The sequence below is a fragment of the Aegilops tauschii genome, chromosome 2 (assembly GCF_002575655.3).
Source record: "Aegilops tauschii subsp. strangulata cultivar AL8/78 chromosome 2, Aet v6.0, whole genome shotgun sequence".
Taxonomy (NCBI): Eukaryota; Viridiplantae; Streptophyta; class Magnoliopsida; order Poales; family Poaceae; genus Aegilops; species Aegilops tauschii.
Genome location: NC_053036.3, coordinates 299,637,096 through 299,665,030, shown reverse-complemented (window position 1 = coordinate 299,665,030; position 27,935 = coordinate 299,637,096). Strand labels below are relative to the sequence as shown.

The window sequence follows — 27,935 nt, the reverse complement described above, 5'->3', positions numbered from 1 at the left end:
CCCATCCGTTTGCGCCACTGCCCTCCGCTCCCCACGGCGCCGTGCGCCGCCACGCTCCCGCGTTATCCTCTTCCAAATCCAAACCCAAACCCCTCGAGCTCACCTGCTAGTCTAGGGTTTTTCGCCGTTGCCACCCCACCAGCACCGCTAGCCGGGCGGCGCGCGCAGGCTCTAATGGCGCTTGCAGGCCCCTCCCACCTCCTGTCCTCCTCCTCAGCCTGCCTCCGCCGTCTCAACCCGCTGCTCTTCTTCGCCCACCGCCGCCCGGCGTGGACCCCGCGCCGCGCCGCCCACAGGTTCTGCGCAGGTACCGGCAGTGCTCCCCAGTTCTCGGTTTCGTTCAGCTGGCGTGAAATCCTGTGAGACTGGGTTGTGCATTGATTGGGTCTGGTTCACGTTGCAGCAGTTGCCTCTGAGAGGGATGTGTTCACCTCCCCTGAAGTCGCCAAGTCGTTCGACTTCATCAGCGAGGAGCGGATTTATAAGTGGTAATTCAGCGTCTCTGCTACGAGTTAACTCGCTTGATTGCTTGGTGATCCATTTATGCTCGTTCTCATGTGGGCATGATAAGTAAATGATTCAGCCAGCAATTTGGCAAAGGTTGCAAATTACGCCCTGCTACATGCAATGAAGTTGAGGGATGACATTTTAGTTGGTATTGGTTGTATGGAAATGTCTAAAGAGACCAAGACACAAATGTGTAGTTAGTTGTCCACCTTTGAGCTGATCATTGATTTTCAGACATTTCTTGCCTACCAGTCTGTTGATAGTAGCCGCATCGTGGGTGCTGGCTTTGGACAAGATTGCCAAATCGTTCTGTTACCAAGGAAGAACTAACCGCCGATCTCTGTACTGACTGTACATTGCTCGCTTATGTATAGCTGTAGTTAGCAAGTCAAAGGAGATGCAAAGTTGACAAGTCATACTTGTGCGATGCGCTATGGAATTTAGAACCACTTCTCTTTATATGTGTTAAATTTGGATCTCATGATATATTGTTCTGCACATAAATCTTGAATCATACAGAGGGAAATTGCCATGATTCAATCAGGAACTTAAAGTTAACCTAACTACTGATAGAGAAGTATGTTTCAACTCCCATTGGATTGGCGTTACAACCTAGGTTGAAGACTACTAGCTTAATAATCTAGTTATTTGATTCTAGTTTATTGTTCAATGAATTGAGTTGAATAAATTTTATTTTATTTTGCTTACTTTCCCTCCTGTCTCAGTATAAATTATTTTTGGAACCACACATAACTTCTCCTAAACTATTTGATGTTTCAATTTCCATAGGTGGGAATCTCAAGGATTCTTTAAGCCTAACTTCGACCGTGGAGGTGACCCATTTGTCATTCCTATGCCACCTGCAAATGTGACTGGATCATTGCATATGGGTCATGCTATGTTTGTTACCCTTGAGGTAGGGTGATTCAATTCCCTAAGACTCTTGTGTTCTTATGTTGGCTAACTATATGCTGATTTACAAGCAATAAATTTGTTTTTACACCGTATTACGATCTTCTATGGTACGTTAGCTTTGTTGATTTGTTGTATCATGATACTCTCTCCACACTGTACCTTGAAATAACTTGCATGTTAGACTTGAGCATAAGCTTTGATGGATTTACCTAGTGAGGTGGATCTATTTCTTACTCCCTCCGTCCCATATTAGTTGTCGCTCAAACGGATGAATCTGGCACTGAAATACGCCTAGATACATCCATTTCAGTGACAACTAATATGAGACAGAGGGAGTATAAGACAAGCCATGTTTCCAAGGTACTAGTGACTAATTGTGTCACGCAAAGTAAAATAAACATTGGTCGCTGCTGCTGCATTAAGCAGAAGTGATGGTAGAAGTCTGTGTAGAATAATATCTTGAATGATGTGAACTAGCGTGTTACAGTTAAACTAGCCTGTTTAAGTCAATTCTGTGTAGTCTGTATTCTTAGATAATCGCCCTCCGCAGGGTGCTTAACATTGCATTTTTAAGGTTCCAAGATCACTAATCCACATATACAGCTCAAAATAGTAAAGCTCAGATTCCCCCCATCATTCTGGGATCAATTATTTTTCTGACTAACAGTATCCCCCTTTTCATTAAGTAACTCAGGATATAATGATAAGGTATTTCCGTATGAAAGGGAGGCCTGCACTTTGGATACCTGGTACCGACCATGCTGGGATTGCAACTCAGGTTTGTATTCCTGCACATTTGATATGTATTCACACAAAGTTTTAAAAAAGTGTTAGGCGTTAATTGTGCGTTTTGCCACCGCTTTTCTAACCAAAGTGCTTGCTTAAGCGCAATTATGTGCACATTATGGAGGTCCTGGGTTCGACGTGGTTTCTCTGCATTGCACTGTGCAGGGGTAAGGTTTGCCTCATATAATCCTTCCCCAGACCCCACCTGGTGTGGGATCTTCTAGCACTGGGTCTGTCCTCTTTTAAGCACAATTAAGCGCTAGGTCTTTTGTTATTGCCTAGTTTTTTTAACTATATGATTCAACATTGCGTTCAAGACTTGGTGCAGTAGATAGGGTTAAGGCCGAAGCCAAATGTTGGGCACAAGCCGGTGCATTGGGCCTCAGGGTAGTCCTCCCCCCTAACTGGGATGTTCACTGATAGGGTGCTAACCCATGTAACCACCACCTCCTAGGAGGACTGTATCTTTTCATCTTTCCAATGAAATGAAACGCAAAGAGTCCTTTGCGTTTTCTCGAAAAAAAAGACTTGGTGCAGTAATTGGCTGATTTTTATTTTCAACTTTCATTGCATTTCAGTTAGTTGTGGAAAAGATGTTAGCTGCTGAAGGCATCAAAAGAGCAGATCTTACCCGGGAGGAGTTCACTAAAAGAGTTTGGGAGTGGAAAGAGAAGTCAGTCCTTTTTCTGAATCCAGTCTAGTTTGTGTACAATGTTTTCTTATGCACTCAGAGGTTTTGTCCTCTTGCTGATTTGAAGCAATCCTTTCTTCTTCTTTTTTTACAAGAGTTAAGCATCCTTGCTTAATTACCTGGATTAACTATAAACCATACATTTCTGAACTTTCTACCCAGGTGATTTCCTCTTTCTGAATATGGTTGGTCAACACCCTCACTGCATCCTATGTGCGTTTGCGCATGCATCTCACACGCATTATGCTCTATTTTCTTTGTTCTTTGCTGTCTTCTGGTATTGTTAATACAAATTTTGGGTTCTGTCTGTCATAATAATTGGAAATTAAACTACCATGAATGGTGAGGAACAATAGAGAGATGGAAAATAAAAATATAATCAGAAGTCAAACCACTTCTAGATACTTCTACTCCAGTTTAGTATTTGTTTTTTTGCTTAGCTTTAGCTACAGTTTTCTAGAATCTCCTAGCTATGAGTAGAATGCTAAATCTTAATTAAGTAATGTTTTCTAGAGTGTTCTAGCCATAAGTAGAAGTTGAGGTGTGAAGGCTTCCCAAAGCCTATAAATAGAGGTCCTCACCTCTAGTTTGTAACCGGACTATGTACACCGCTACCTAGAACTCATTGGTCTTATCTAAGATCTTGGACTAGATCTTGTGCTCTAGGAGTTTTGGATTGAACTCCTGCTGCCATATTGATCTATATTCGCCTCTAGATCGATATCTTGCGCAGCATGTTGAAGTAGTTCGTTCGTAACAGCAAGGTGGAGTTGTTCCTCCACAACCTTGTGCTGCTGCAATGATGAACATGTGATGAAAGATTATTCTGGTTGATTTATTCATTCCAGAAGGTTGCATTTTTAAAGTTCTTTGTAATGCTGAACTTTCATTGCTTCAATTTGGCTAGTTTGTTTTTTATTCTGAACACTTCCCCTTTCAGGTATGGGAGTACAATCACTAATCAGATTAAGCGGTTGGGTGCATCTTGTGATTGGACTCGTGAATGCTTCACGCTAGATGATCAACTAAGTCGTAAGTGTCAACTGTCGTTTTCCATTGCAAATGATGATTGGACCTGTGTTTCATGGCATTACCTTGCGGAATTACTAGCTTGTTTCTGAGTTTTAGGATTTCTTACGTGGTTATATTTTAGCTTTCTTCTTCTGCAATTGTTAGGTCACATGGTTGCATCCATAAATTTCGTTCTGTTGATAGACTTGCATTTAATCAGGATCACGGTGATGGTATAAGGTATCTAAGTCTTGTTTTGGCTTATGACTGTGATTTCATTACGAATGAGAGGCTATTTGATGTCGAACCAAAGCACTCCCATCCTTTGCCTGCCAGATCTGAACTTTTTTATGCAATTTATGTACACTAGTGATTTGACCTAACCTTTTTTCAATCGAACCATCAGGACATGATGTTGTGATAGTGATGTTAGGTTGCTCCCTCGAGCTCAATGTTAGAACCATGTGGTTATCTTTACAACTGGACTCAGTGTTTTCCCCCTTCTGTTTTGCAGATGCAGTTGTTGAAGCATTCATTAGGCTTCATGAAAAAGGACTTATATATCAAGGTATTATAATTAAACATGGCTACATGTTCTATTACAAAAAGTAGGTGAATGCACATCATCTTGAGTAATGTGCTCTTGTTGAGTTTGATATCCTGTTTACTATTTTCAAATCTCTTGGTGTGTCCCCAAATTTTGCCTGGTAATAGTTTCTAGTCGACTATATTAACATACTTATTACTGGTTGATTTAATACCATTTGCTTCAGTTGATTTAGGGTAGTGAACACAGATGCACTTGTATGAAGTAGGGGGTGACAATAATTTGTCCTGTATATGTTTTTCTATTCTTGTTATATTGTCAGTAACAAACTTACCTCACTACTTTCATAAATTATTCGGGGCCGTTACAAGCTTTACTCTCAATATTTTTTTTGTTAGTTATTATAGCTGATTGGATAGTTAATTAGTTATATGGCGGAAGAATGTTGCTCTGGATGTGAAAACTCTTGGTTTTCTAGTCAGCTTTCTTCAGCAACCAGAAGTTCTATAACTTTTGAAGCAGCACAAAGTTTGTGGAGGAGCAACTCCACCTTGCTGCTACAATATGTACAGCACAAGTGTTGAAGGAACAGCTTCAACGTGCTGCGCTCGATATCGCTCTAGAGGCGAATGTAGGTTGATAGGGCAGCAAGAGTTCAATCCAGAACTCCTAGGGCACAAGATCTACTCCAAGATCTTAGATAAGAACAACAAGTTCTATTATAGGTAGGGGTACATAGTCTGCCTCCAAAGTAGAGGCGAGGACCTCTATTTATAGGGCTTTGGGAAGCCTTCACATACTTCTACTTATAGCTGGAATACTCTAGAAAACATTATGTAAGTTTCACCATTCTACTCATAGCTACTCACAACTAGAAGACTCTAGAAAACAGTAGGTAGGATAGAAAAGAAAAGGAAAGAAATACTACACTAGAGTGGAAGCATCTAGAAGTAGCCAAACAGATCTGGCATGTGTTTTCTTTCTTCTCATCTAGTGTTCCTCATCATTCTCCCCTGGTTGTTTGGAACTCGCCCTCGAGTTATCTTCATAGAGCGCTTCTTCTGGATGGTAGAGAGTCAAGTCCGCAACATTGAAAGTGTTGGAGATACCCATGTCACTTGGAAGATCTATCACATAAGCATTATCATTTATCTTCCTCATGATAGAGAAGGGTCCATACCTTCGCTGCCTAACTTTCCCTTTAACACCTAAAGGCAGCCTCTCTTTTCGGAGGTAGACCATCACCTTATCACCGATTTGGAATGATTTTGGCCTCTTTTTGCAATCAGCAAGTTGTTTATATTTCTGATTTTGTGCTTCCAAAGCGCCGCGAATCTCTTCAAATAACTCGGTGTAATTATCAGCAAAGGACAATGCTGATTTTGAGTTTCCCCTTGATGGCAGCTTCACCAGGTCCACCACATGTGTTGGAACTTTAGTGTAGACAATGGAAAAAGGGCTCCTTCCTGTGGATCTATGCTTGGAGTTATTGTAGGAGAACTCTGCAAGAGATAAAGCCAAATCCCATTGCCCCTTTCTTTCTCCACAAATGCAACAGATCAGATTACCCAAAAACTTGTTCACCACTTCCGTTTGTCCATCTGTTTGTGGATGAGCAGTGCTAGAAAATTTCAATTCAGTGTTGAATTGCTTCCACAAAGTGAGCCAAAATGCAGCAAGAAACTTGCTATCACGGTCTGAGACAATGGACCTTGGAACTCCATGAAGTCTGACCACTTCTCGAAAGAATAGGTTTGCCACATGATGAGCATCCGTTGTCTTGCGGCATGGGATGAAATGAGCCATCTTAGAGAATCTATCCACGACCACAAATACAACATCACTTCCTTGTCTTGTTCTTGGCAAGCCCAAGACGAAGTCCATAGAAATGTCCTCCCATGGAGCAACAGGAACAGGCAAAGGCATGTATAACCCTGTGTTCTGGACTTGGCCTTTGCAGGTCTGACATACGGGGCACCGTTGAACGAACTTTCCAGCATCTCTCTTTAGTTGTGGCCAAAAGTAGCGAGCTTCCAGGTTAGCGATAGTCTTGTCCCGTCCAACATGGCCACTAAGATCACTTGAATGGAGCTCTCTAACCAGCTTGTCACGTAGAGAACTTCTTGGAATGCACAAACGATCATTTTTGAAGAGATATCCATCAAATAGTCATCACCTAATGGTTGGCCCCTTGCGTGCTTTACCCAAACATCGGCCAAAGTCTTCGTCACCCTCATACAACTCCTTTATTTGACCCATGCAATAGTGTAGGGATTTGGATGATCATGGGTTTCAAGCTTTAAATGGTCCACCAACTTCTGGGAGATAAGATTCTCGCAGCTGCAACTATCGATCACTAGTTTGCATACCTTGCCATTCACCGTGCATTTGCTCTCAAATATTTTCTTCCGTTGTGTGTCATTGGGTTGTGGTGTGGAACATAGGAGACGCTGGATCACACATACCACCTCTTCACCTTCTTCTTGACAAACCTCTTGTCCGTCTACATCTTCAGATTCGTATTCTTCCTCATCGCCTTCACCATCATGGATAGTCGTGTTAACAAATTTCCTTAGTGGGCAACCGCTGGATATGAGTCCCTCTTTACCACATTTATAGCACTTTGGGCCTTCATTTGCCTTACCCTTGCCTCTAGTTTGCTTCGAGATGGGCTGTTTTGTCTTTGGTGGAGTGGTCTTTTCTTCCACTCTATTAGGTTGGCTCCTAGATGAGCCTTCGGTATGTGGATATGGAGGATATGGAGCCTTAGTTGTCTTTCTCATCCTCACAAACCTCTCGGCCTTTAAGGCTAGAGCTTGTGCTTGATCAACGGACCAGATTTGTTGCATCATCAATCGATCTTGAATAGCATCATTGAGACCATTGATGTACCTTGCAACTTGTTGCTCTTCAGTTTCAGCAAGGTTGCACCTCACTTGTAGCCTTAGAAACTCCTCCGCGTAATCTGAAACAGTCCTATTTCCTTGAGCACAATTTTGAAATTGGATAAATAGGATCTGGTCATAATCAGCGGGCAAAAATCTCCCTTTCAAGAGGCCTTTCATTTGTCGCCAAGTTGTAACACGAGGTTCTCCTCTCAGCCTGCGCTCCTCTTGAACGCGATGCCACCATGCACCGGCTCCTCCTTTCAGTTTGTATGCGACCAAAGGAACTCTACGATCTTCCGGAACCTCCATGACCTCAAAGAAAGTCTCCACTTCATATAACCAATCCAGGCACCCTTCAATGTCAACATTTCCATTAAAAGTTGGGATCTCAGCTTTCACCTTGTATGTATCTCTTGCATATGTAGGGTTGGGTACTCTCCGATATGCGTAGAGATCTGCTTCTTCAAGGGCATCATCATATTCTTCACCTTCAGAAGCTTCAACATAAATTGGCCTTCTTGAAGCACGTTGAACAGCACGTTGTTGTGGCGGTCTTGCTCCAAGATTACCTCTCCTTCCTTGTTGAGCATCTTCTTCTTTAGATGAATCTCCTTCATTGGCAGCAGGGGGGACACCCTTTCTTATCATCTCAACCAGCTGACCAAATCTCCGATTAAGATCTTCACGCAGCTCTTTGATTTGTTGTTCTGCAGCATCCATCCTCTTCTCCAATTGCTCCATTGCTTGCTGCAACTTACTCTCGAAGAGGACAGCAAGAACTAGTATGGGTCAACGAGGCTCTGATACCACCTGAAGCAGCACAAAGTTTGTGGAGGAGCAACTCCACCTTGCTGCTACAATGTGTACAGCACAAGTGTTGAAGGAACAGCTTCAACGTGCTGCGCTAGATATCGCTCTAGAGGCGAATGTAGGTTGATAGGGCAGCAAGAGTTCAATCCAGAACTCCTAGGGCACAAGATCTACTCCAAGATCTTAGATAAGAACAAGTTCTATTATAGGTAGGGGTACATAGTCTGCCTCCAAAGTAGAGGCGAGGACCTCTATTTATAGGGCTTTGGGAAGCCTTCACATACTTCTACTTATAGCTGGAATACTCTAGAAAACATTATGTAAGTTTCACCATTCTACTCATAGCTACTCACAACTAGAAGACTCTAGAAAACAGTAGGTAGGATAGAAAAGAAAAGGAAAGAAATACTACACTAGAGTGGAAGCATCTAGAAGTAGCCAAACAGATCTGGCATGTGTTTTCTTTCTTCTCATCTAGTGTTCCTCATCAACTTTATGAGTCAGAAATTCAGTTGGTTGATTTAAAAAAATCCATCAGGCCACAAGTGAGTGGCTGTAGTTGTGGATAGGAATGCAAATTGAGTGGGCTGGGCCTGCTCACTGACCTGTCCTAGTTATTTTACTTGACCACTAATAGGAGGGCCGTGTGCATAATTTAGTGGGAAGCAAGCCACCATTATTTTACTTCCATCACCAATTATCGTGGTACTTTTTGCAAAAAGTAATTTATATGTTCTTTGGTGAGACAATACAAATATGTTTGCATTTTGCAGCTTATAGCATCCAGTTTTATGTTACACAACATATTTGCTGTAACCATCCTCAGATGAGGATCATATTTACTGATCAAAACAGCATACCTGCCAAATGGCAACTTATGGTGCAAGCACCATCCAACATAGTAAATCATGATATCTGTTTGATACTGGTAGTTCATGTGTTTTGCTTTAGCACATGCGAAATATGGTTTTTTTGGGTATATGCCTGGATGAATTCATGTTGAGGATGGCCTCATGCTTGTGATCCCATTCTTATGTAATTTTTCTTGTTGGACAGGGATTTAGGAATTCTTAATCTTTTGATTTGTTCTATTTTTCTTGTTTACATTTTAAATTTAGGGACTTACCTTATGTAACTTTGGTATGTATTGGTTGATTCATTGTATTTCCTTTTCAGGATCTTATTTGGTCAACTGGTCTCCTAACCTGCAGACTGCAGTATCTGACTTAGTATGTGAAGAGACTACTTCTTTTTTTAACTAGTACATACGTACATATATCTGCACAACTATATAATTTAAACCAAAAGGAAAATTGGGTGATTCTGCATGGGAGATCTGAAACTTCAATACTTCATGGGTGATCATACGTGAGCCAATCAAATATTTGATTCTATAATGTTTTGTGTTACTAGGAAGTTGAATACTCCGAAGAACCTGGCTATTTGTACTATATGAAGTATCGTGTTGCTGGTGGATCGAGGTACATATTTTTACATTCTTAATCGTGCTTGTCTAACATCTAATAATTATTCGATGTGAATTATCATTAAATAATCAATGATGTCGTCACACATATTGCTGACTGTATTTACAGCCAAGTGTGTGCTTGTGTTACCACCAGTTCTTTTTTATTTTGGCTCTCTGTTGTGATGTAAGTGAACATTTTCATGAGAATGAGTATCCTGATATACATTATATTTTGCATTCTAACATGAGGATCCAGCAAATATGATTGACACAGTTTAATGCTTAGCATTGCTTACACATTGAAATTTGTGGGGCAGGGATGATTTTATGACTATTGCAACAACACGACCTGAGACTCTATTTGGTGATGTTGCGATTGCTGTTAACCCAGAGGTATGATCTTTTTAGTGCTCTGCACTAAACATAAGTGGTACGTTGTAAGACATTTCGTTGTCTTCTGTTGCAACCTATGCTATAACTACATTGAGCTATTTTATTTCTCAAAGAAATTGGATTTGGTAAACCATCTTTATTTTAATGTTTTAATTGACAATGCAGGATGAGCGCTATGCAAAATATGTTGGAAAATTGGCTATTGTACCCTTGACATTTGGGAGACATGTTCCTATCATTGCTGATCGGGTAAGAATGAAACTATTGTTTTCTTTAGTACTCCCTCCATTCTAAAATATAGTGCGCCCGTGCTTCCCAAGGTCCAACTTTGACCATAAATTTAACCAACGAGGCCGACTGCGGCGGGAGAAAAAATTATATAATTGAAAACTTCTTTTGAATACGAATTCACTGGTATAACTTTTGCTCCCGCCGCAGTCGGTCTCGTTGGTTAAATTTATGGTCAAAGTTGAAGCACGGGAATAGAGGAAGCACTATATTTTGGAAGGGAGGGAGTATTTTCTATATTTCTAGCAATTTCAGATAGGATACACTTACACTTACTTACGAAGCCTTTTATCCCAAACAAGTTGGGGTAGGCTAGATATGAAACCCTTTCACGAGGACTTCCCAGGAGGTCACCCATCCTAGTACTATTCTCGCCCAAATGGGTTTCATACCCAAAAGACTGGCTAGTTTTTACGTTGGCTCGCCAAGCCTATCACAACCCTTAGATATGAAACCCTTTCACGAGGACTTCCCAGGAGGTCACCCATCCTAGTACTACTCTCGCTCAAATGGGTTTCATACCCATGGGACTGGCTAGTTTTTACGTTGGCTCGCCAAGCCTATCACAACCCTCCTCCTTTACCCGGGCTTGGGACCGGCTATGCCTAGAAGACATAGGCGGAGTTCAGATAGGATATTGTGAGATTAATAAAATGAAGCAATGCAAAAGCACCATATTCACTAGTCAGGGCGTTCTCTCGTCATATTTATTGAGTTATAATTTATCTTGTTGCTTGCACATGCAAACTTTACACTATAGTGTTTCAGTTGAAGCAAGGAAAACATTTATTCATCAATTCATGTAGTTACCTACTTCACCGGTATGACTATTTTTGTGGCTAAGGCAAAATTTTGCATCCCAAGCTGGCTTTTCCCTTTGCTTGATGTACGTACATGCATTCTTTTGTGCAAGTTTTTCACACTTGCATGCCCAAATTCAAAATATTTTTCCTGTGACCACATATAGTTTCTCCCTGGCTAAAAAACTTATTTCGTTGTAGTAATTGGGTCTACTTTTCTCCAGATGCAATTGAAGGGACTGCTAAAAGGGCAGCAGGATAGTTTTCCTTGCATAAACTTTTGTTAATAGTCACTATCGTTTCTATGATTTACAGTACGTTGATCCAGAATTCGGAACAGGGGTGCTGAAGATTAGCCCTGGACATGATCAGAATGATTATCATATTGCTCGAAAGCTTGGGCTGCCAATTCTTAATGTTATGAACAAAGATGGCACATTAAATGATGTTGCTGGATTATACAGGTATAATATTTGCAAGACAATGCATGTGAAGTAACATTGTTATTTATTCTGTGGTTAATTTATTCATGACTTGCAATTTCAGCTGCTTACAAACACATTTATGTTATTATATGTTCCTCTTTGTAAGGTGACTTGAAGTTGCTTTCGAGGTATAATATAATAGGACTTTAGCTGTTTAACACAGCTTACTGTTCTAACTTTTTTTTTAAGATAAAAAGGTTGGAAACACAATTTGCGGCATTGAGTTAGTACAATTAGTATAATCAGTTGATTCAACTACTGCATATGAAAAGGCAGTACTAACAGAGTTGCAGTTTGCCTGGCCTTCTGTATGCAACATGTTGATCTTAACTCCGTTTCCTCCTTTTTTTCGCCAGTGGTATGGATCGTTTTGAGGCACGAGAGAAGCTGTGGTCTGACCTTGTTGAGACTAACTTGGCAGTGAAGAAGGAACCCTATACACTTAGAGTTCCCAGATCTCAACGTGGTGGTGAAGTGTGAACCTTTTTCCTATTCTTTGTCGTATTTAAGGGCTGGTGATGTTTTTCGGCTTGATGACCCCACTTCTGTGTGATCCTAGGTCATAGAGCCCTTGATTAGTAAGCAGTGGTTTGTCACAATGGAGCCATTGGCTGAAAGGGCCCTCCATGCTGTTGAAAAAGGGCAACTCACTATTCTTCCGGAGAGATTTGAGAAGGTAAATGCATGGATCTTTCATTCTATTCTCTAGAAAGGTAGTGGCCAAAGGAAGGGGTGGTGGGTGTTGCCGCACTTCTCCTGGCGGTTACTTCGTAGGCCCGTAGCATTGTACCTTGGAGTGTTGGTCCGGCCCTGGGATTGTACCAAACCTTTTCCCTATCTGTCTATGCATACTTAGGCATCTTCTCAAAAAAGAAAGAAAATAATGGTAGTCATCTACTGCTCAGCAGTAAGCACACCTAAAGAGCAGTAACAGAGGCGGGCAGAGCCTAACAATTTAGCCCCCTTAGGCACTTAGTCGTCAGGGCGGCGAGTACTTGCGTTAGGTCGCTTTGCCGCCTTAAGAACAATGCTATTGTGACTGGAAGTTCTATCGGGGCTCAGCGAAACAATATATATGCCAAAGAAAGTGCTCGCATATCTACACATATTTGTGTTAATTATTATTCCTGCAGAAATGAATTTTGTAATTGTCCTGTCCTGCCCACTATTTTATCCCTGCTCATTCTTTTGTGTGCTCTGCTGCTGCAGATATATAATAATTGGTTAACAAATATAAAAGATTGGTGTATAAGTAGACAATTGTGGTGGGGCCATCGGATACCAGTCTGGTACATCGTTGGAAAGAAATGTGAAGAAGACTATGTTGTTGCCAGAAATGCAGAGGAGGCACTTGCGAAAGCTCAGGAAAAATATGGAAAATCAGTTGAAATATATCAGGATCCTGATGTTCTCGATACTTGGTTCTCAAGGTTTGTCTTCCTCTTCAAAATTGTGTGGTACCAATTGGTTTTCTGCAATATGGATTTGTCGATCGCTTGAATTTTTGTGAGCACTTCTTATTTAATTCAGAACATTACTTAGCATTCACCTAATGGAAATACATGCTCCTTTTCTTATTTTGCAATTGAGCACAAGTTCCGCAATACAATTTTGTTAATGAAAGACTGTAGGGGAGGCCCTGACAGCACACATTTTGTATTAATAGGAAAATATATTCACATTTCTTGGCAATTTCTTGATGTTCTGGTTTTTCTTGTTGCAACATCAAGATATTGCGACACTAAAACATTTCGTATCACTTTCATTGTGATTGCCTCTAAAGAATTAATCATCAAGTTCGTCCTCAAATTCTTGGCTTTGTTCCTCACCTCTGCTTCTAAATGGTTTCTTAGCCCTCTGCTTGTGGTGCCTGCCATGTGCAATTGCAATAAGCAGGTTAATAGTTAATGTCCTTGTGTGGCCGTTCTCACAGCTCCGGGTTCTAGGCTCCAATAAAACTATGAATTCAGGCAATATATTTGACTGGACTTGCTATTCACCATGCTTTGAATTCTTTCCAAACTCCTATATTACATTTGCTTTCTTCCTTTACTTCCTATATTACATTCTCTTTCTTACTTCAATGTCTGTATGAGCCGTATTTCCAAGTATTGGGAGTAGTAGAGAACTGCACAAGTATAATCAATTTGTACATACAACTGTTACAAGTAATATAAAAAAATTGCTCGTAGTTTTCTGTTTTGACTTGTTGGAAATTATCGTGCAGTGCTTTATGGCCTTTCAGCACACTTGGTTGGCCAGATGTGTCCAGGGAAGATTTTAAGCATTTTTATCCTGCAACAGTCCTTGAGACCGGGTATGTTAGCTCCAGTAACACCTTTTCCCCCCTTTCTTTTGAACAAGGTGGTGTGCTTGTTATCCCGCTGATACTCTGCTTTCCCATTTACTATGTCTGATACTATAGCTAATTTATTTTTGACAGCCATGACATTTTATTTTTCTGGGTTGCACGGATGGTTATGATGGGAATTGAGTTTACAGGAACAGTACCATTTTCTTATGTCTATCTACATGGTCTTATCCGGGATTCTGAGGTGAGAGATATGAGCACCTTAATTTATGTTTTGTACTTTTGAGGGACAAAGGCTTATCATTTTCTTGTAATTTATAATCAATATGATCAAATTTCTATTTCCTCTTTTGAGAAAACGGTTGTATCTCAGGAAACATGCTGTACACGCTGCTACGTATTATTTACTGAGAGCTGTTAATTGATGTGTCCGTCGCCTGTTTTGCTGTTTGCCACATGTTCCTACCTAAGTCACTTTTGAGGACCACCGCAAAGAGAACTTTGTGGTCAGGACAAATAAGAGGAAAACTGGAAAAACAAAATTAGAAGGATTGACCTTTAGCCTCAACTCGACCCCAGGAGAGAAACTGTTGTATATGAACTTCCTGCTTTGTGTGCTAATGGGCTGTGTGATACTCTGGCAGAGATCCACAGACTCCTTGCAGATGGCCTGATATTGTATATGTGGCCCATACCAGCCCATGAGGCCCAGGCCATACCGTTCCAGTGGTTGACCAAGTTGAGAGGGGTGCACGACGATGTCAGTGTGAGAGCGCCGCTTCACACCAGATTGAGTAGCTGCCTGGTACATCCCTCTCTCGAACTACATGGTATCGGAGGCCGAGGGCGAGGGAGGAAGGCGATGGCGGCTGCCGGAGGAGCCGCAGTAGATGCACAGTGAGACGAAATCGCCAGCGAAGAGAGGCGGCTGTGCGCGACGCTGACGGAGGAGCTGCGGCTGTGCGGCAGAGCCGCAACGGACAAAGAGGAGGTGCACGACAGCGGAAGAAGGCAAGGTGCGGCGGCTGCTTGTGCAGCTGCTGTTGGTGGTACTGGCTGTGCCTGCTGCGGCAAAGGTGGGGTGCGGCTGCTCGCCCTCGATCTGGAGCAAGACAAAAGTGCTGTTCTGTTGCTTGATGTTGGTGGTACTTGCAACGTCTGAGAAACAGAGAGGGTGGTGCTACTGAAGTGTGGCTGAGGTGCTGTGCTGTTGCTGCTGCTGCTGCCGCGATTGGAGAGGGTGACAGAAGCAGTACTGGCGGTCACACTCGCACAGCTAGGAGAAGAGGTGGAGGCTGTCATGGCGAGTGATGTTACCTCTGTGCTGGAGAAACTTGTGCAGCTCATGACTGTGAAAGCTGCCGAGGGGTCATCTCCTGCAGGATTGTTGTGCCTTAAGCAGATCAGGGTTCAAGCTTGAACTCATGCAAAAAGATGTCAAGCTGAATGGTGTGAGCAGCTATCTGAGCTGGTCGAGGTGGGCCTTGTTGATCTTGAAGACGGAGGGCCTGACGGGGTATGTTCATGAAACGGTTGAAGAACCTTCTGACAAGGAGAGCCCATAATGGAAGAAGTGGAGTGTTACTGACTCCCTGATATTGGCCTGGATGTTGAACTCCCTGATTTCGGCCATTGCAGTGTCTGTTGTGTGGAGCATGCTGTCCATGAGGTATTCCGGTAAGGGAAACCTGATGCTCATGTCTCAAATTGAAGACAAGATCCAAGCTGTTTGTTAAGGTGATAGAATGATGGTATATGTTCAAGATTCAGGGGGGGTCCGGTTCGCCCCGTTGGACCGGTGGACCGCACCTCCCTTTTGTTACCAACGTAGGGTAACCGGACGACCTTGAGGGTCCAAATGGGGCAAACCCCTTTCAACCTGGGGTCGAATCGCACCTATACCTCATCAGAATAGTGCCCCCGCAGGATGGCTGGAGCCTGGAGGATGGATCACGGCAAGCCGTCAGCCACTGAATAAACTCGTAGAAGCATCGCCTACCCCTGCCGGTTGCCCATGTCTCCTTCTGCACATAATATGTTACTGTAACATAACACACCCCGAGGCAAAATGAGTCTACATCTAAATAAATAAAGCCTTGCATGATACCACACATATGTTACTACCCATTATGGAGGTAGTAACATATACCAGTAACATATGCATGTTACTAGTCTAAGTTACTTCCCCACTATGACCAGCCTAACGCTTGCCTATCACGGTGCATCTTGGTCGCGATGCAACTCCTTAGACGACCTATGCACCTGGACGGTGGGAGTACCGGCTTTCGTCGTGAACTTAAGTGTCCTTGAGTGCTTTGATTGACCAAATTGATTGCTGAATAATTCATGGCAAAGTTGTGTGCTTGATCCAAGAGAGATCGACGAGCAGGAGTCTTGGGACTGAAGTCAGGCATAGGGGGTTGTGGTACATGGACTGCAACATGACGGACCGGCAGTGAATGCACATGCTAGCTGCAGTTGCCGAGGATAAGGAGACTAGAGCACTAATCCATCACTGTAGAGCAAGCAATCGTCAGGGTCTGACGGAGATGTATAAAGGTTCGACATGTATCTTTTGACAAAATGTATCAAATATTTCCCAGATGTAATGAGTGGTGTGAACAAGAGCAAGCTGAACTGTGATGCATGTGAGTTTGTTAAACATACCAGAAACTCATGTGGGTAAGGGATCAGGAGCATATCTCCTTTTTGTGTTAATCCATTCTGATGTATGGACATGTCCAGTGCTATCTGTCAGTGGTATGAAGTACTTCGTTACGTTCATCGATTGCCATTCTCGAATGTCTTGGGTCTATCTTGACATAAGGATGGAGTGTTTCAAAACTTTTTATGGACTTGTTCAGACTCAATTTAATGTGAAAATTCAAGCACTCAGATGAGACAATGGCACCGAGTATGTTAACAAGGCCACTGGTGCCCCTTTTGTCGGACAAGGGCATCCTGCATCAAACATCTTGTCCAGACAAACCTCCTCAGAATGGGGCGTCAGAGAGGAAAAATCGTTACCTATTGGAGGTGGCTCGGGCATTGATATTCACCATGAATGTGCCCAAGTTCCTGTGGAGTAAAGCTGTCAAGATGACCCCTTCTTGATTAACCACGTGCCATCTAGGGTGACATGTATGAAATCTCCGTGTGACTTGATTTTTCACAGAAAATAAATTCCCAGTTCCTCCCAAGGTGTTTGGTTGCACTTGTTTTGTTCGTGATCATAGGCCATCGGTCAACAAATTGGATCCTCAGGCAGTCAAATGTATCTTTTTTTTTTAGGAACAAATGTATCTTTATTGGATATTCTTTAGGACAAAGAGAGGCGGACATTTGTGAGCATGGATGCTACGTTCTGTGAATCGGAACCCTTTTATGGTGAGAAAACTGATCTAACTGTCTTGTTTGAAGTACTTGACCAATGTTTCCAACCGGAGATTGGTCAGGAGGGGGAGAATAGTAGCATAAAGTGCAGATGCATCCGTCACCTTTAGCAACAGGCGGCTCCATAGTACTCATGTGGATCCTTTGATAGACATCGATTTCCACTGGTGATGTGCAGGTTGGCACAGATGGACTTTTGCTCCAGTAGCAAAGATGAATATTGTGAGGATTCTGATCTCTTGTGTAGCAAATTTCGGGTGGCCTTTCGATCAACCTGATGTGAAGAATGCTTTCTTGCATGAGGATTTATACATGGAGATTCCACCTGGGTTCTCGACTTCTGAGAGCATCTCCAGCCGCGCCCCCAACAGGCCCCCCCAGGCGACTTTTTCGGCGCCGGCGCCAAAAAAACGGCCTAGTCGCGCCCCCAGGACGACGAAAAGCGCCGGTTCGGCCCTTTTTTCCGCCCGGCGGCCGCAGGCCGAACCCGGCGCGCTGGGGGGCGCTTGGGGGCTCCGGCGCAAGGGAAAAGCGCGGCTGGCCCACGCCGTCAGGTGAAAAGTCAAGATTTTCTTCCCCGACTCGCCTCCCACCCCCCGCGCTCTCGGCCGCCACTAGGTATATCCCGGCGCCGCCCCGCCACCCTTCACCGGTAGATAGCCATTCCCTGCCGGAAAAATAGCAGAGGTTCGCCGCGGCAGCCCCTCCGACACCAGCTGGGCGTTTCCGGCCGCCGTTTCCAGCCGCGGAGGGGCAGTTTAGCGGCGGGTGCACGCCCACCGTGCGCAAGGTGTTCGGCGATTTGCCTGCCTCGGCGATGGACTCGGATGACGAGGAAGTGCTCGCCGCGCTGCTGGAGGAGGAAGCCGAGGCCGACGTCCAGGAAGAAGAGCATCTCATGGTGCTCGCCGCCCTCGCCCAGCTGCTGGCGAGCAATGAAAAGCCGCGGCGAGGTGGCTCGGCGCCGGGGCGGGTGAAAGCAAAGAACCGGCATCGTCTCGAAGGCTACTGCATGCTCTACTCCGACTACCAGCATAGATTGTTTCTACAAGTTCTGTCGGGCAGTGGTGGTAGTGTTTGGACTGCAATACTTGAGAACACCCAATGCGGAAGACACTGCTTGGATCCTAGCACAGAATGCAGCAAGAGGATTTCCTGGGATGCTTGGAAGCATCGACTGCATGCATTGGAAATGGAAGAATTGCCCATTTGCTTGGCAGGGGATGTACAAAGGCGCCAAAGGCGGTTGCAGTGTGGTACTTGAGGCGGTGGCCACACAGGACCTCTGGATTTGGCACTCCTTCTTTGGTATGCCAGGAACTCACAATGACATCAACGTGCTGCAGTGCTCTCCTGTCTTTGCCAAGCTTGTTGAAGGTCATTCTCCTCCGGTGAACTTCGAGATCAATGGGCGGCACTACAACAAGGGGTACTATCTAGCTGATGGCATCTATCCGAGATGGTCGACATTTGTGAAGACCATCAAAAACCCTGTGCCTGGAGGCAAGAACGCCTGGTTTGCGAAGATTCAGGAGGCTTGCAGGAAGGATGTCGAGCGGGCATTTGGTGTGCTCCAATCTCGATTTGCTGTTGTCCGGTACCCCGCTCAGACCTGGTCGAAAGATCAAATGTGGGAGATCCTGACCTGCTGTGTCATCTTGCACAACATGATCATTGAGAACGAGCAGGAAGAGCCAGTGTTTGACACTGAACCATACCACAGGCAGGGTCCTCTTGCCCAAGTTGATCACCAGCTACCGGCAACCTGGACTGCCTACCTCAGTATGCGTCAGGAGATCCGAGACCCACAGGTGCATCATCAACTGCAGCAAGATCTGATAGAGCACCTATGGAGGCTCAAGGGCGACACCGGGCGCGACGTGTGATGAAATATGAGTTTTTATTTGTTGAACTATATAATTTGTATTGAACTATTTGTTGTTGAACTATTTTGTTGAAGTATTTGAATTTTCTGTGATGAAATATGTGATAAAAATATATTTATGTTGATAATTGAACGCCGAGCCACGGCGAACCACGCCGAATATGGGCCTATTCTCGCCCATATGGGCCTTTTTCGCCGAAATGGGGCTTCAAAAGTGGGCCAAAATCGGCGACTGGGGGCGACGACTGGGCGCAAAACCGCCCCCAGCGCCGAACGAATCGCCGGCTCGCCCCCGGGGGGCGATTTTTATGCGTCCTGGGGGGGGCCAACGGCTGGAGATGCTCTGAGACTGCTGAAGGTATGCAGGCTAAAGAAAGCCCTTTATGGACTAAGCTCCAAGAGCTTGGTTTGACAAGTTTAGACGGGCGGTGTGTGACATAGGGTATGGACAATGCAATGGTGACCATACGTTATTTTATAGACACTCTCAAGGGGAAGTAATCATTCTTGCAGTTTATGTTGATGATATCGTTATCGCTGGTGATGATGACGTAGAGATAGCAAGGTTCAAGGGATGTCTGAGTAAGGTCTTCGAAGTTAAAGATCTTGGTCGACCCAAGTACTTCCTTGGTATAGAAGTAGCCAGGTCTGAAAAAGGAATAACTCTTTCTCAAAGAAAATATACCCTGGACCTTCTCTATGATGTTGGCATGTTGGGTTGTCGATCTGCTTCAACCCCAATTGATCAAAACTAATAAAGTGACTGCCAATAAGGTGACCTGGTGGATAAAGAAGCATATCATTGATTGGTGGCAAGGTTGTCGTACTTGTGTCATGCACGACCAAACATTGCATTTGCAGTAAGTGTTGTGAATAGATATATGCATGAGCCTAGAAGTGAACATCTTGAGGCAGTACGTAGAATCTTGAGATACTCGAAAGGTTCTCGTGGGAAAGGACTGTTGTACAAGAGTCATGGACATCCTGCCATAGATGGTTATTGTGATGACAAAAGATCAATTTCAGGCCATTGTGTTTTTGTAGGAGGAAATCTAGTGTCTTGGAGAAGCAAGAAACAATCCAAAACAAATACAGAGCCATGTCAGGGACTGAGTGATTTGTTATGGACAAGGAGTCTATTAGAAGAGCAGAAGATATTTAAGACCATTTGCATGAATGTGTTGTGTGACAAGAAGTCAGCAATTAATATACTCCCTCCGTTCACTTTTGTAAGTCATTCACAGCTCAAAATGGGCTGTTTTGTACATTGTCTGAAATGTTTTCAAGGTCTTATAAAAATGAACAGAGGGAGTAGCAAACAACCCGGTTCAACATGAGAACCAAACATGTGGAGACCGACAGATCCTTTATCAAAGAAAAAGTTGGATGCTGGATTATCAAGATAGAGTATGTGAGCTCAGGGCAACAAATTGCATATTGCTTGACTAAAGGACTAGGAACCAAATACAGCTTGGCTTGTGACAAGATGGGAATGATAGATATCTAAGATATCCATCACCCCTCTTGGGGGTGGGGGGAGTGTTGTGTATGTGGCCCATACCGTTCTAGTGGTGGTCCTAGCTGAGGGGGGTGCATGACGATGTCTGTGTGAGAGCGCCGCTTCAGACCAGATCGAGTAGCTGCCTGGTAGGTCCTCTCTCGAACTGCACCTGACAGTGCCTCCCTTACCCTGATAAACTTGTAAGTCCACATACTGCAGTTAAACCGATGGATGGGTGGGTGGGCCACTAGTCCACTATGAAGTCTATTAGACATGTGTCATTCCTTCGTCCGTCTGAGTTGTTTATGTTGCTAGATTAGCTCTCAGTTCCACAGACTAATCAGCAAGATCTTCAGGGGCGGAAAATGTCAAAGTCACTGGGGAATGTTATTGACCCGCTAGATACCATGAACGAGTACGGGACAGATGCATTGAGATTTACACTTTGCATGGGCACTGCCGGCCAGGTTTGCTTTTCCATGGTCTTCTGCATTTTGTTGATCAAGCTTGTTCACTTCTCCGTTGTTAATACACCTTTTTACTTCAGGACATTAATCTTTCTACAGAAAGGTTGACATCAAATAAGGCTTTCACCAACAAACTCTGGAATGCAGGCAAATTTTTGTTGCAGAATTTGCCTGAAAGAAGTGATGCTACTGCATGGGATCTCTTATTAGCAAACAAGGTATCTCACTGAATTCCAAATTGCAGATGATGCATTGATTAAATTTCATTCTCCTTTATATAATTGTTGCTAATACATCTGCATCTCCTTTTTAGTTTGACACAGAAGCAGCGCTTCAGCAACTACCATTGCCAGAAGGCTGGGTGGTGAGTCCATTATTTTTTCTTTTGAATTGTTGGCCTTTTGTGAAGTATGCTAATTAAGAGAGCAAACAAAAATTCAGGTTACAGGACTACATGAACTTATCGATAAAGTCAGCATAAGCTATGAAAAGTTTTACTTTGGAGATGCAGCTAGAGAAATCTACGATTTCTTTTGGAGCCATTTTGCTGATTGGTAAGTTTGCGAAGAACCAAATAACGGAAAGTACAACTTGTTTATGGGAGCACACACACACACACACACACACACACACACACACACACACACACACACACACACACACACACACACACACCCACCCCAAGCTGTCGCCTGATTCTATATTCCAATATGCACTCTACCGTTGCACCGTTATGGTGCATGCTTTCTACTCCCTCAGACCCAAAATAAGTGTCGCAGTTGTGAGCTAAGGTTGAACTAACCTTAGTTCAAAACTGAGACACTTATTTTGGATCGGAGGGAGTAGTAGACTTACATATTTTCTCAAATTTATTGTAATTCAGGTATATTGAATCTAGTAAGACTCGTCTCTACCACTCTGGTGATGGTTCAGCTACTATTACGGCACAAAGTGTTCTCTTGTATGTGTTTGAAAACATACTGAAGCTACTGCATCCATTCATGCCCTTCGTCACTGAAGAATTATGGCAGGTACAAAAACCTTGACGCCCATTACTATTATACAGCATTGTTTAACCTCCCACTTTCATCAGCCTCATCAGTACATATATAATTATTTTCAGGCATTGCCGTACAGAAAGGATGCACTTATAGTTGCTCCCTGGCCTAGCACCGACCTCCCAAAGAACTTGTTGTCCATCAAAAGATTTCAAAATTTGCAATCGTTGGTAAATTTCCACTTGAGCTGTATGTGCTCATTTTATATGTGGCCTGCCGGCGACCATTTTGTTTGATCACCAGTATAATAACAGATAAGAGGAATCAGAAATGTCCGAGCAGAGTATTCTGTCGAGCCAGCTAAACGGATATCAGCTTCTGTTGTTGCCACTGTGGATGTCCTGGAGTACATATCGGTAGGTGTCTTCTCACAGCAAGTCCATTCTGTTTGTGACATTTCATCGTACGTATATTATGAGTCTTTTGATCCAGCAATTTGAGAAGCCTATCATGTTTTGTACTCAAATTATTGAAATCAAAGTTGCCAAGGAATAGTGTATTTAACTGGGAAAGCTTCACTGTTAGAACTTGAGAGGCACGGCTCCTAGAAAGATTAGAAGTAGAGTTACCTATATGTGATTGGTGCGATGGTATCTATGATTGCTACAACTTTCCTGTATACTATGGTGTTTTTCCCCCCTCATCTGACTTGTATTTCTATGCCGCAGAAAGAGAAGCAGGTGCTTGCTTTGCTGTCAAAGCTTGACGCGCAGAACATAAATTTGACTGAATCACTACCGGGTGAGTGCCTTGTAAACTCGTTATCTTGGTTGATGCAGTTTGCCAATAAGCAAATCTCTTTGATGCTCGCCAGGTGATGCAAATCAGTGTGTCCACATTGTTGCTGATGAGGGTCTGGAGGCATACCTACCTTTGGCGGACATGGTTGATGTGTCAGCGGAAGTTGAGCGGCTCTCTAAGCGCCTCTCTAAGTTACAGACAGAGTATGACACTTTGTTGGCCCGCCTCAGTTCCCCGAGCGTACGTGGAATATTTCTTCTCCTTTATGTGGGCAAGTTTTCGGAAGAGGGTTCCTGCATCCTGTTGGTCACGCGTTTCATTTGTGGTGCAGTTTGTAGAGAAGGCCCCGGAAAACATTGTTCGTGGAGTTCGTGAGAAGGCATCCGAGGCAGAGGAGAAGATCTCCCTTACTAAGAACCGGCTTACTTTTCTGCAGTCAACAGTTTCCACATAAACATAGTAGTCAGCGTGGCCCTCAGAATGCCAATTTTGATTGTCAGTAAAGCAAATCTCGAGAGAAATGGTCACCTCAGAGTAGCACAGCAGATCAGAACATAAATGGACTACATTGAAAAGAGGCACATTACATTTTGGCTTAAGAAATCCATTTGACACCTTGATGTACAACACATTTTGGCTTTAAAGGTTCTTTTTTTCTTTTGCATGCTCTACATTTTTGTTTGAGTGTTAACGCTAATGATTGATACTGGAGAAGATTTCTCAATTTGTATAATCACACATGCACGTAATTATTCAGCAGGCCTCCATCCAAGGCACATTTTATAACAAATACATTAATTTCTGATCAAACATCTCAATTCCTATGTGTCTAGCTGCTATCTCCTTTTTTTTTGGTTTGCGAGGGCCTAGCTGATATATCTAGGGACTTTGGAGGGCAACCGCAACGACACATTATGGACACGGCAACGACCTATGATCTGGACCATCTCACTGCATGTACTTTGAAACTAACGTCAAAAGAAAATTGTCATTTTGGTTTAAAAAAAAGTGCATGTCTGAAAAACCACCAGCTTCTCTGGCATGGGTTGCGATTTTGCAACCATCACGTCGCATAATACTCCATCTTCTCTGGCGTGAGTACCTATCATTTCAGATCTTTTTTCTTCAAATCTGTATTTACGTGTGCAAAGCTCGATATTATGGTGCTTTGTTGGAAACTCTTGCAAAACCTGATAGTGACACCGGTGATCTGCCCGCTGCAAAGTACTAATCTCTGTTCACAAATATAAGGTGTTCTATCTTTTCTCTAGATCGAATGTTTGTTCACTCATTTCAGTTTGTATTTAGTCCATATTAATAAAATATTTAAAACATCTTATACGTGCAGTGAAACGGTGCCGATGCCCTTTGTCGCAGATCGCTCTGTAACCGTCCGATGCAGGATGTCGCTATCTCTTTCCTAGCAAAACTGCATAATATTCAATTAAAAAAAACTGTATAATTCCTACTGAGCCTTCAGGACATAACATTTCCTTCCGACCAATCATCTCAAAATTCAGTTTCCAAATACAAACTCACACCAAGTCTGATTTGCAGCAAGCTTCACAACATTTCAACCAAACCACGTCAAACAAGTTCAATGATCACAGCATTCTCATTTGCCACTTCTTTGACCTATATTTACACAATGCCTCCTATTCAACATTGGGGATTGGGAGATGCATTCTTGCCATGCACCAAGCATGTCTCTGTTGCAAGTTCGTTGTGTAAGCATCTCTCTACCGCTCGTTTGGTTTCTTTTTCCCGGTCGCTCAATTTGCTGGTAGTTGCACAAGTCTGCGGATACCTTCACATGCCTATATTTAAACAATATGAGAGGGAGTAACATCTCAATATAAGCAGATTCAAAACATGTATTGCACTTAGTTCATGGTACGTACCAACTTGATCTGTGCTTTTATGCTCGAGACTCATCTATTTGTCTGAAAACACGCAAAATTTTACTACATTAACATGTGAATGAATGTTAACTGTATGATTGCACGATGATTGCTCTTCGTGCATAGGCACGTATATATGATGTACAAAGGTGGGCCATGGACCTCAACTATACAAGGAACTACGAGACGGGCCTAATACACAATATGCACATAACACATATACTCAACACCCCCTCCCCCCCCCCCCCCCCCCCCCCCGGGCAGTCGAAGCGGCACCGCGGCTGACGCAAAGACTGGACCGGAACTCCTCAAATGACGTCGTAGGCAAGCCCTTGGTCATGATATCGGCAAATTGTTGGGAAGTAGGGACGTGTAAAACACGAATATGGCCAAGGGCCACCTGTTCCCGAACAAAATGAATATCCAACTCAATATGCTTGGTTCGTCGATGATGCACCGGGTTAGCGGAGAGGTAGACCGCCGAGACGTTGTCGCAGTAGACCACCGTGGCACGGTCAACAGGGCAAGAGAGCTCCTGAAGCAGCTGGCGAAGCCACGAACACTCGGCGACGGTGTTGGCCACCGCACGATACTCAGCCTCAGCACTGGAACGAGAGACCGTAGGTTGCCGCTTGGACGACCACGAGATAAGTGAGGGTCCAAGGTAGACACAATAGCCCGAAGTGGAGCGACGAGTGTCAGGGAAGCCCGCCCAGTCTACATCGGAGTAGGCGGTGAGGGTGGTGTCATCGGAGGCGTGAAGCGTGACGCCAAGATTCCTAGCGCCACAGATATAGCGGAGAATCCGCTTGACGACAACCCATTGAACGTCTCGAGGAGCATGCATATGAAGACACACCTGCTGCACGGCATACTAGATCACCGGTCGAGTCAGAGTGAGGTACTAGAGAGCACCAACGATAGACCGATAGAAAGCAGCATCCGAAGCAGGAGAACCATTCGTGGCAGAAAGCTTGGCCTTTGTATCAACAAGCGTAGCGGCGGGCTTGCAGTTAAGCATGCTGGCACGCTCGAGGAGCTCGTGAGCGTACTTCCGCTGATGAAGGAAGAAGCCATCCGGACGCCGCACCACCTCGACACCGAGGAAGTAGTGCAAAGGACCCAAGTCCTTGATGGCAAACTCAGCGCGAAGATGAGCCGTGAGCTGACTGAGGAGACCAGCCGTACATGCCGTCAGGATGATGTCGTCGACATAGAGCAGCAAGTAGGCCGTGTCAGAGCCCTGATGATAGACGAAGAGCGAGGCGTCCGAGCAGGTAGAGCGGAACCCAAGCTGGTGGAGAAACGCTGCGATGCGCTGGTACCAAGCGCGCGGAGCCTGCTTGAGTCCGTACAAGGACCGCGAAAGCAGGCACACGTGGTCGGGAAGCGTCGGGTCAACAAACCCGGTGGGCCGCTGGCAGAAGACCTGCTCCTCGAGGTGACTAGGGAGGAAGGCGTTGGAGACGTCCATCTGGTGCACTGGCCAAGCACGGGAGACCACAAGGTGGAGAACCGTGCGTATCGTGCCGGGCTTGACGACCGGAGCGAAGGTGTTGATGAAGTCGATGCCAGCACACCGTCGGAAGCCACGAACGACCTAGCGCGCTTTGTAGCGATCAAGAGTACCATCAGGACGGAGCTTGTATTTAAAGACCCACTTTCCGATAATCACGTTGGCGTGCCGGGGACGGGGAACAAGCTGCCACGTCCGGTTGCGCAACAGGCGTCAAACTCCTCTTGCATCACAGCCATCCAGAGCGGGTCACGAAGAGCGGCTCGAATGGAGGACGGCAATGGCGACGACTCAGAGGTGGACGCTGCATGGACGTAGTCATCCGAGGCGTAGCGCGAGCTCGGGCGAAAAATGCCCATACGGGCGCGGGTGACCGGATCGGCCACAGGCGCCGGGGGCGCCGAGGGGGGGGGGGGGGCGGGTGCCGGGGGGGCCGCGGGCGCCGAGGGGTCCGCGGGGGCCACGGGCGCCAACGTCGGCGGTGCCGGGGGCGCCAGCGCCGCGCCTATAGGAGGCGCCGCATGCAGGGGCGCGCCTCAAAGCTAGGGGGCGGGCCAAGAGAGGCGCGCGAGCGCCCTGGGAGAGGCGTTGAGGAGCCCGCGTCACCGGTGGCGGGAGGAACAGCCGGGGGTACCTGGTGAAATGGAAACACATGCTCATCAAAGTAAACGTGTCGGGAAGTGAACACACGGTGGGAGACGGGATCGTAGCACCGATATCCCTTGGAGTTGGAGGGTAGCCAATGAAGATGCAAGCGACAGAACGAGGTGCGAGTTTGTGAGGAGCGGATTCGGCAGTGCTAGGATAGCAAAGGCACCTGAAAGTACGCAAGCCATCATAAGATGGGGGTGTACTGTAGAGAAGATGGTGAGGTGCATAGTTCCATCGTGGGCGGCAAGGGCGAAGGTTAAGGAGAAGAGAAGCAGTAGCGAGTGCGTCCGGCCAGAAACGAGGCGGCACATTAGCATAGAACAAGAGCGTGCGAACACAGTTGTTCAGAGTGCGAAGGACGCGTTCGGCTCGACTGTTCTGCTGTGAAGTATACGGGCATGTGAGACGAAAGACTGTGCCGTGGTTCGACAGAAAAGTGCGGAAAGCAAGGTTGTCGAACTCTTTTCCATTGTCAGTCTGAAGAGCAAGGATGGGATGCCCAAACTGCGTGCTGACATAGGAGTAAAAAGCCGTCAAAGTGGAGAGTGCATCCGACTTTTTGCACAAAGGAAAAGTCCACACATAATGAGAATAATCATCAAGGATAACCAGATAATATAAACAGCCCGAATTACTAGGAACCGGAGAGGTCCACACATTGCTATGAATTAACTGAAAAGGAAAAGAAGCTATGGTGGTGGAGTTATTGAATGGGAGGCGAACATGTTTGCCAACATGACAGGCATGACAGGTGTGATCCTCAATCTTATGACAACTGAAACTGAAACTCCTAAGAATATGACGAAGTGTGACGGGGTTGGGGTGACCCAAGCGAGCGTGCCAGAGATCAACTCCAGCGGAGAGAGCGACCGGTGCGGTGGTGGTGGATGAGGGTGAATGCACCAGATAGAGCTCGGGGCTG

At 44.8% G+C, this 27,935-nt stretch overlaps 1 protein-coding gene across 2 annotated transcripts; it reads left to right on the top strand.

Annotated features, from left to right (window-relative positions):
- LOC109758495 (valine--tRNA ligase, chloroplastic/mitochondrial 2) lies at positions 1 to 23,755 on the top strand. 2 transcript variants are annotated; one of them, XM_020317352.4, is made up of 27 exons: positions 1 to 307; positions 407 to 488; positions 1,297 to 1,423; positions 2,117 to 2,200; positions 2,787 to 2,881; positions 3,840 to 3,931; positions 4,425 to 4,478; positions 9,332 to 9,384; positions 9,569 to 9,636; positions 9,941 to 10,016; positions 10,182 to 10,265; positions 11,420 to 11,568; positions 11,946 to 12,063; positions 12,149 to 12,265; positions 12,799 to 13,019; positions 13,817 to 13,906; positions 14,033 to 14,144; positions 21,036 to 21,146; positions 21,227 to 21,364; positions 21,460 to 21,510; positions 21,588 to 21,700; positions 22,030 to 22,177; positions 22,270 to 22,374; positions 22,459 to 22,560; positions 22,873 to 22,945; positions 23,019 to 23,185; positions 23,277 to 23,755. In XM_020317352.4, exons 1-27 carry the CDS (start codon positions 175 to 177, stop codon positions 23,397 to 23,399), a joined length of 2,886 nt encoding a protein of 961 aa, XP_020172941.1. In that variant the 5' UTR covers positions 1 to 174; the 3' UTR covers positions 23,400 to 23,755. The 2 variants fall into 2 exon arrangements, with proteins under 2 accessions (XP_020172941.1, XP_020172940.1); XM_020317351.4 differs by having other exon boundaries at positions 2 to 307; positions 404 to 488.
- Positions 23,756 to 27,935: the final 4,180 nt, after the last annotated feature.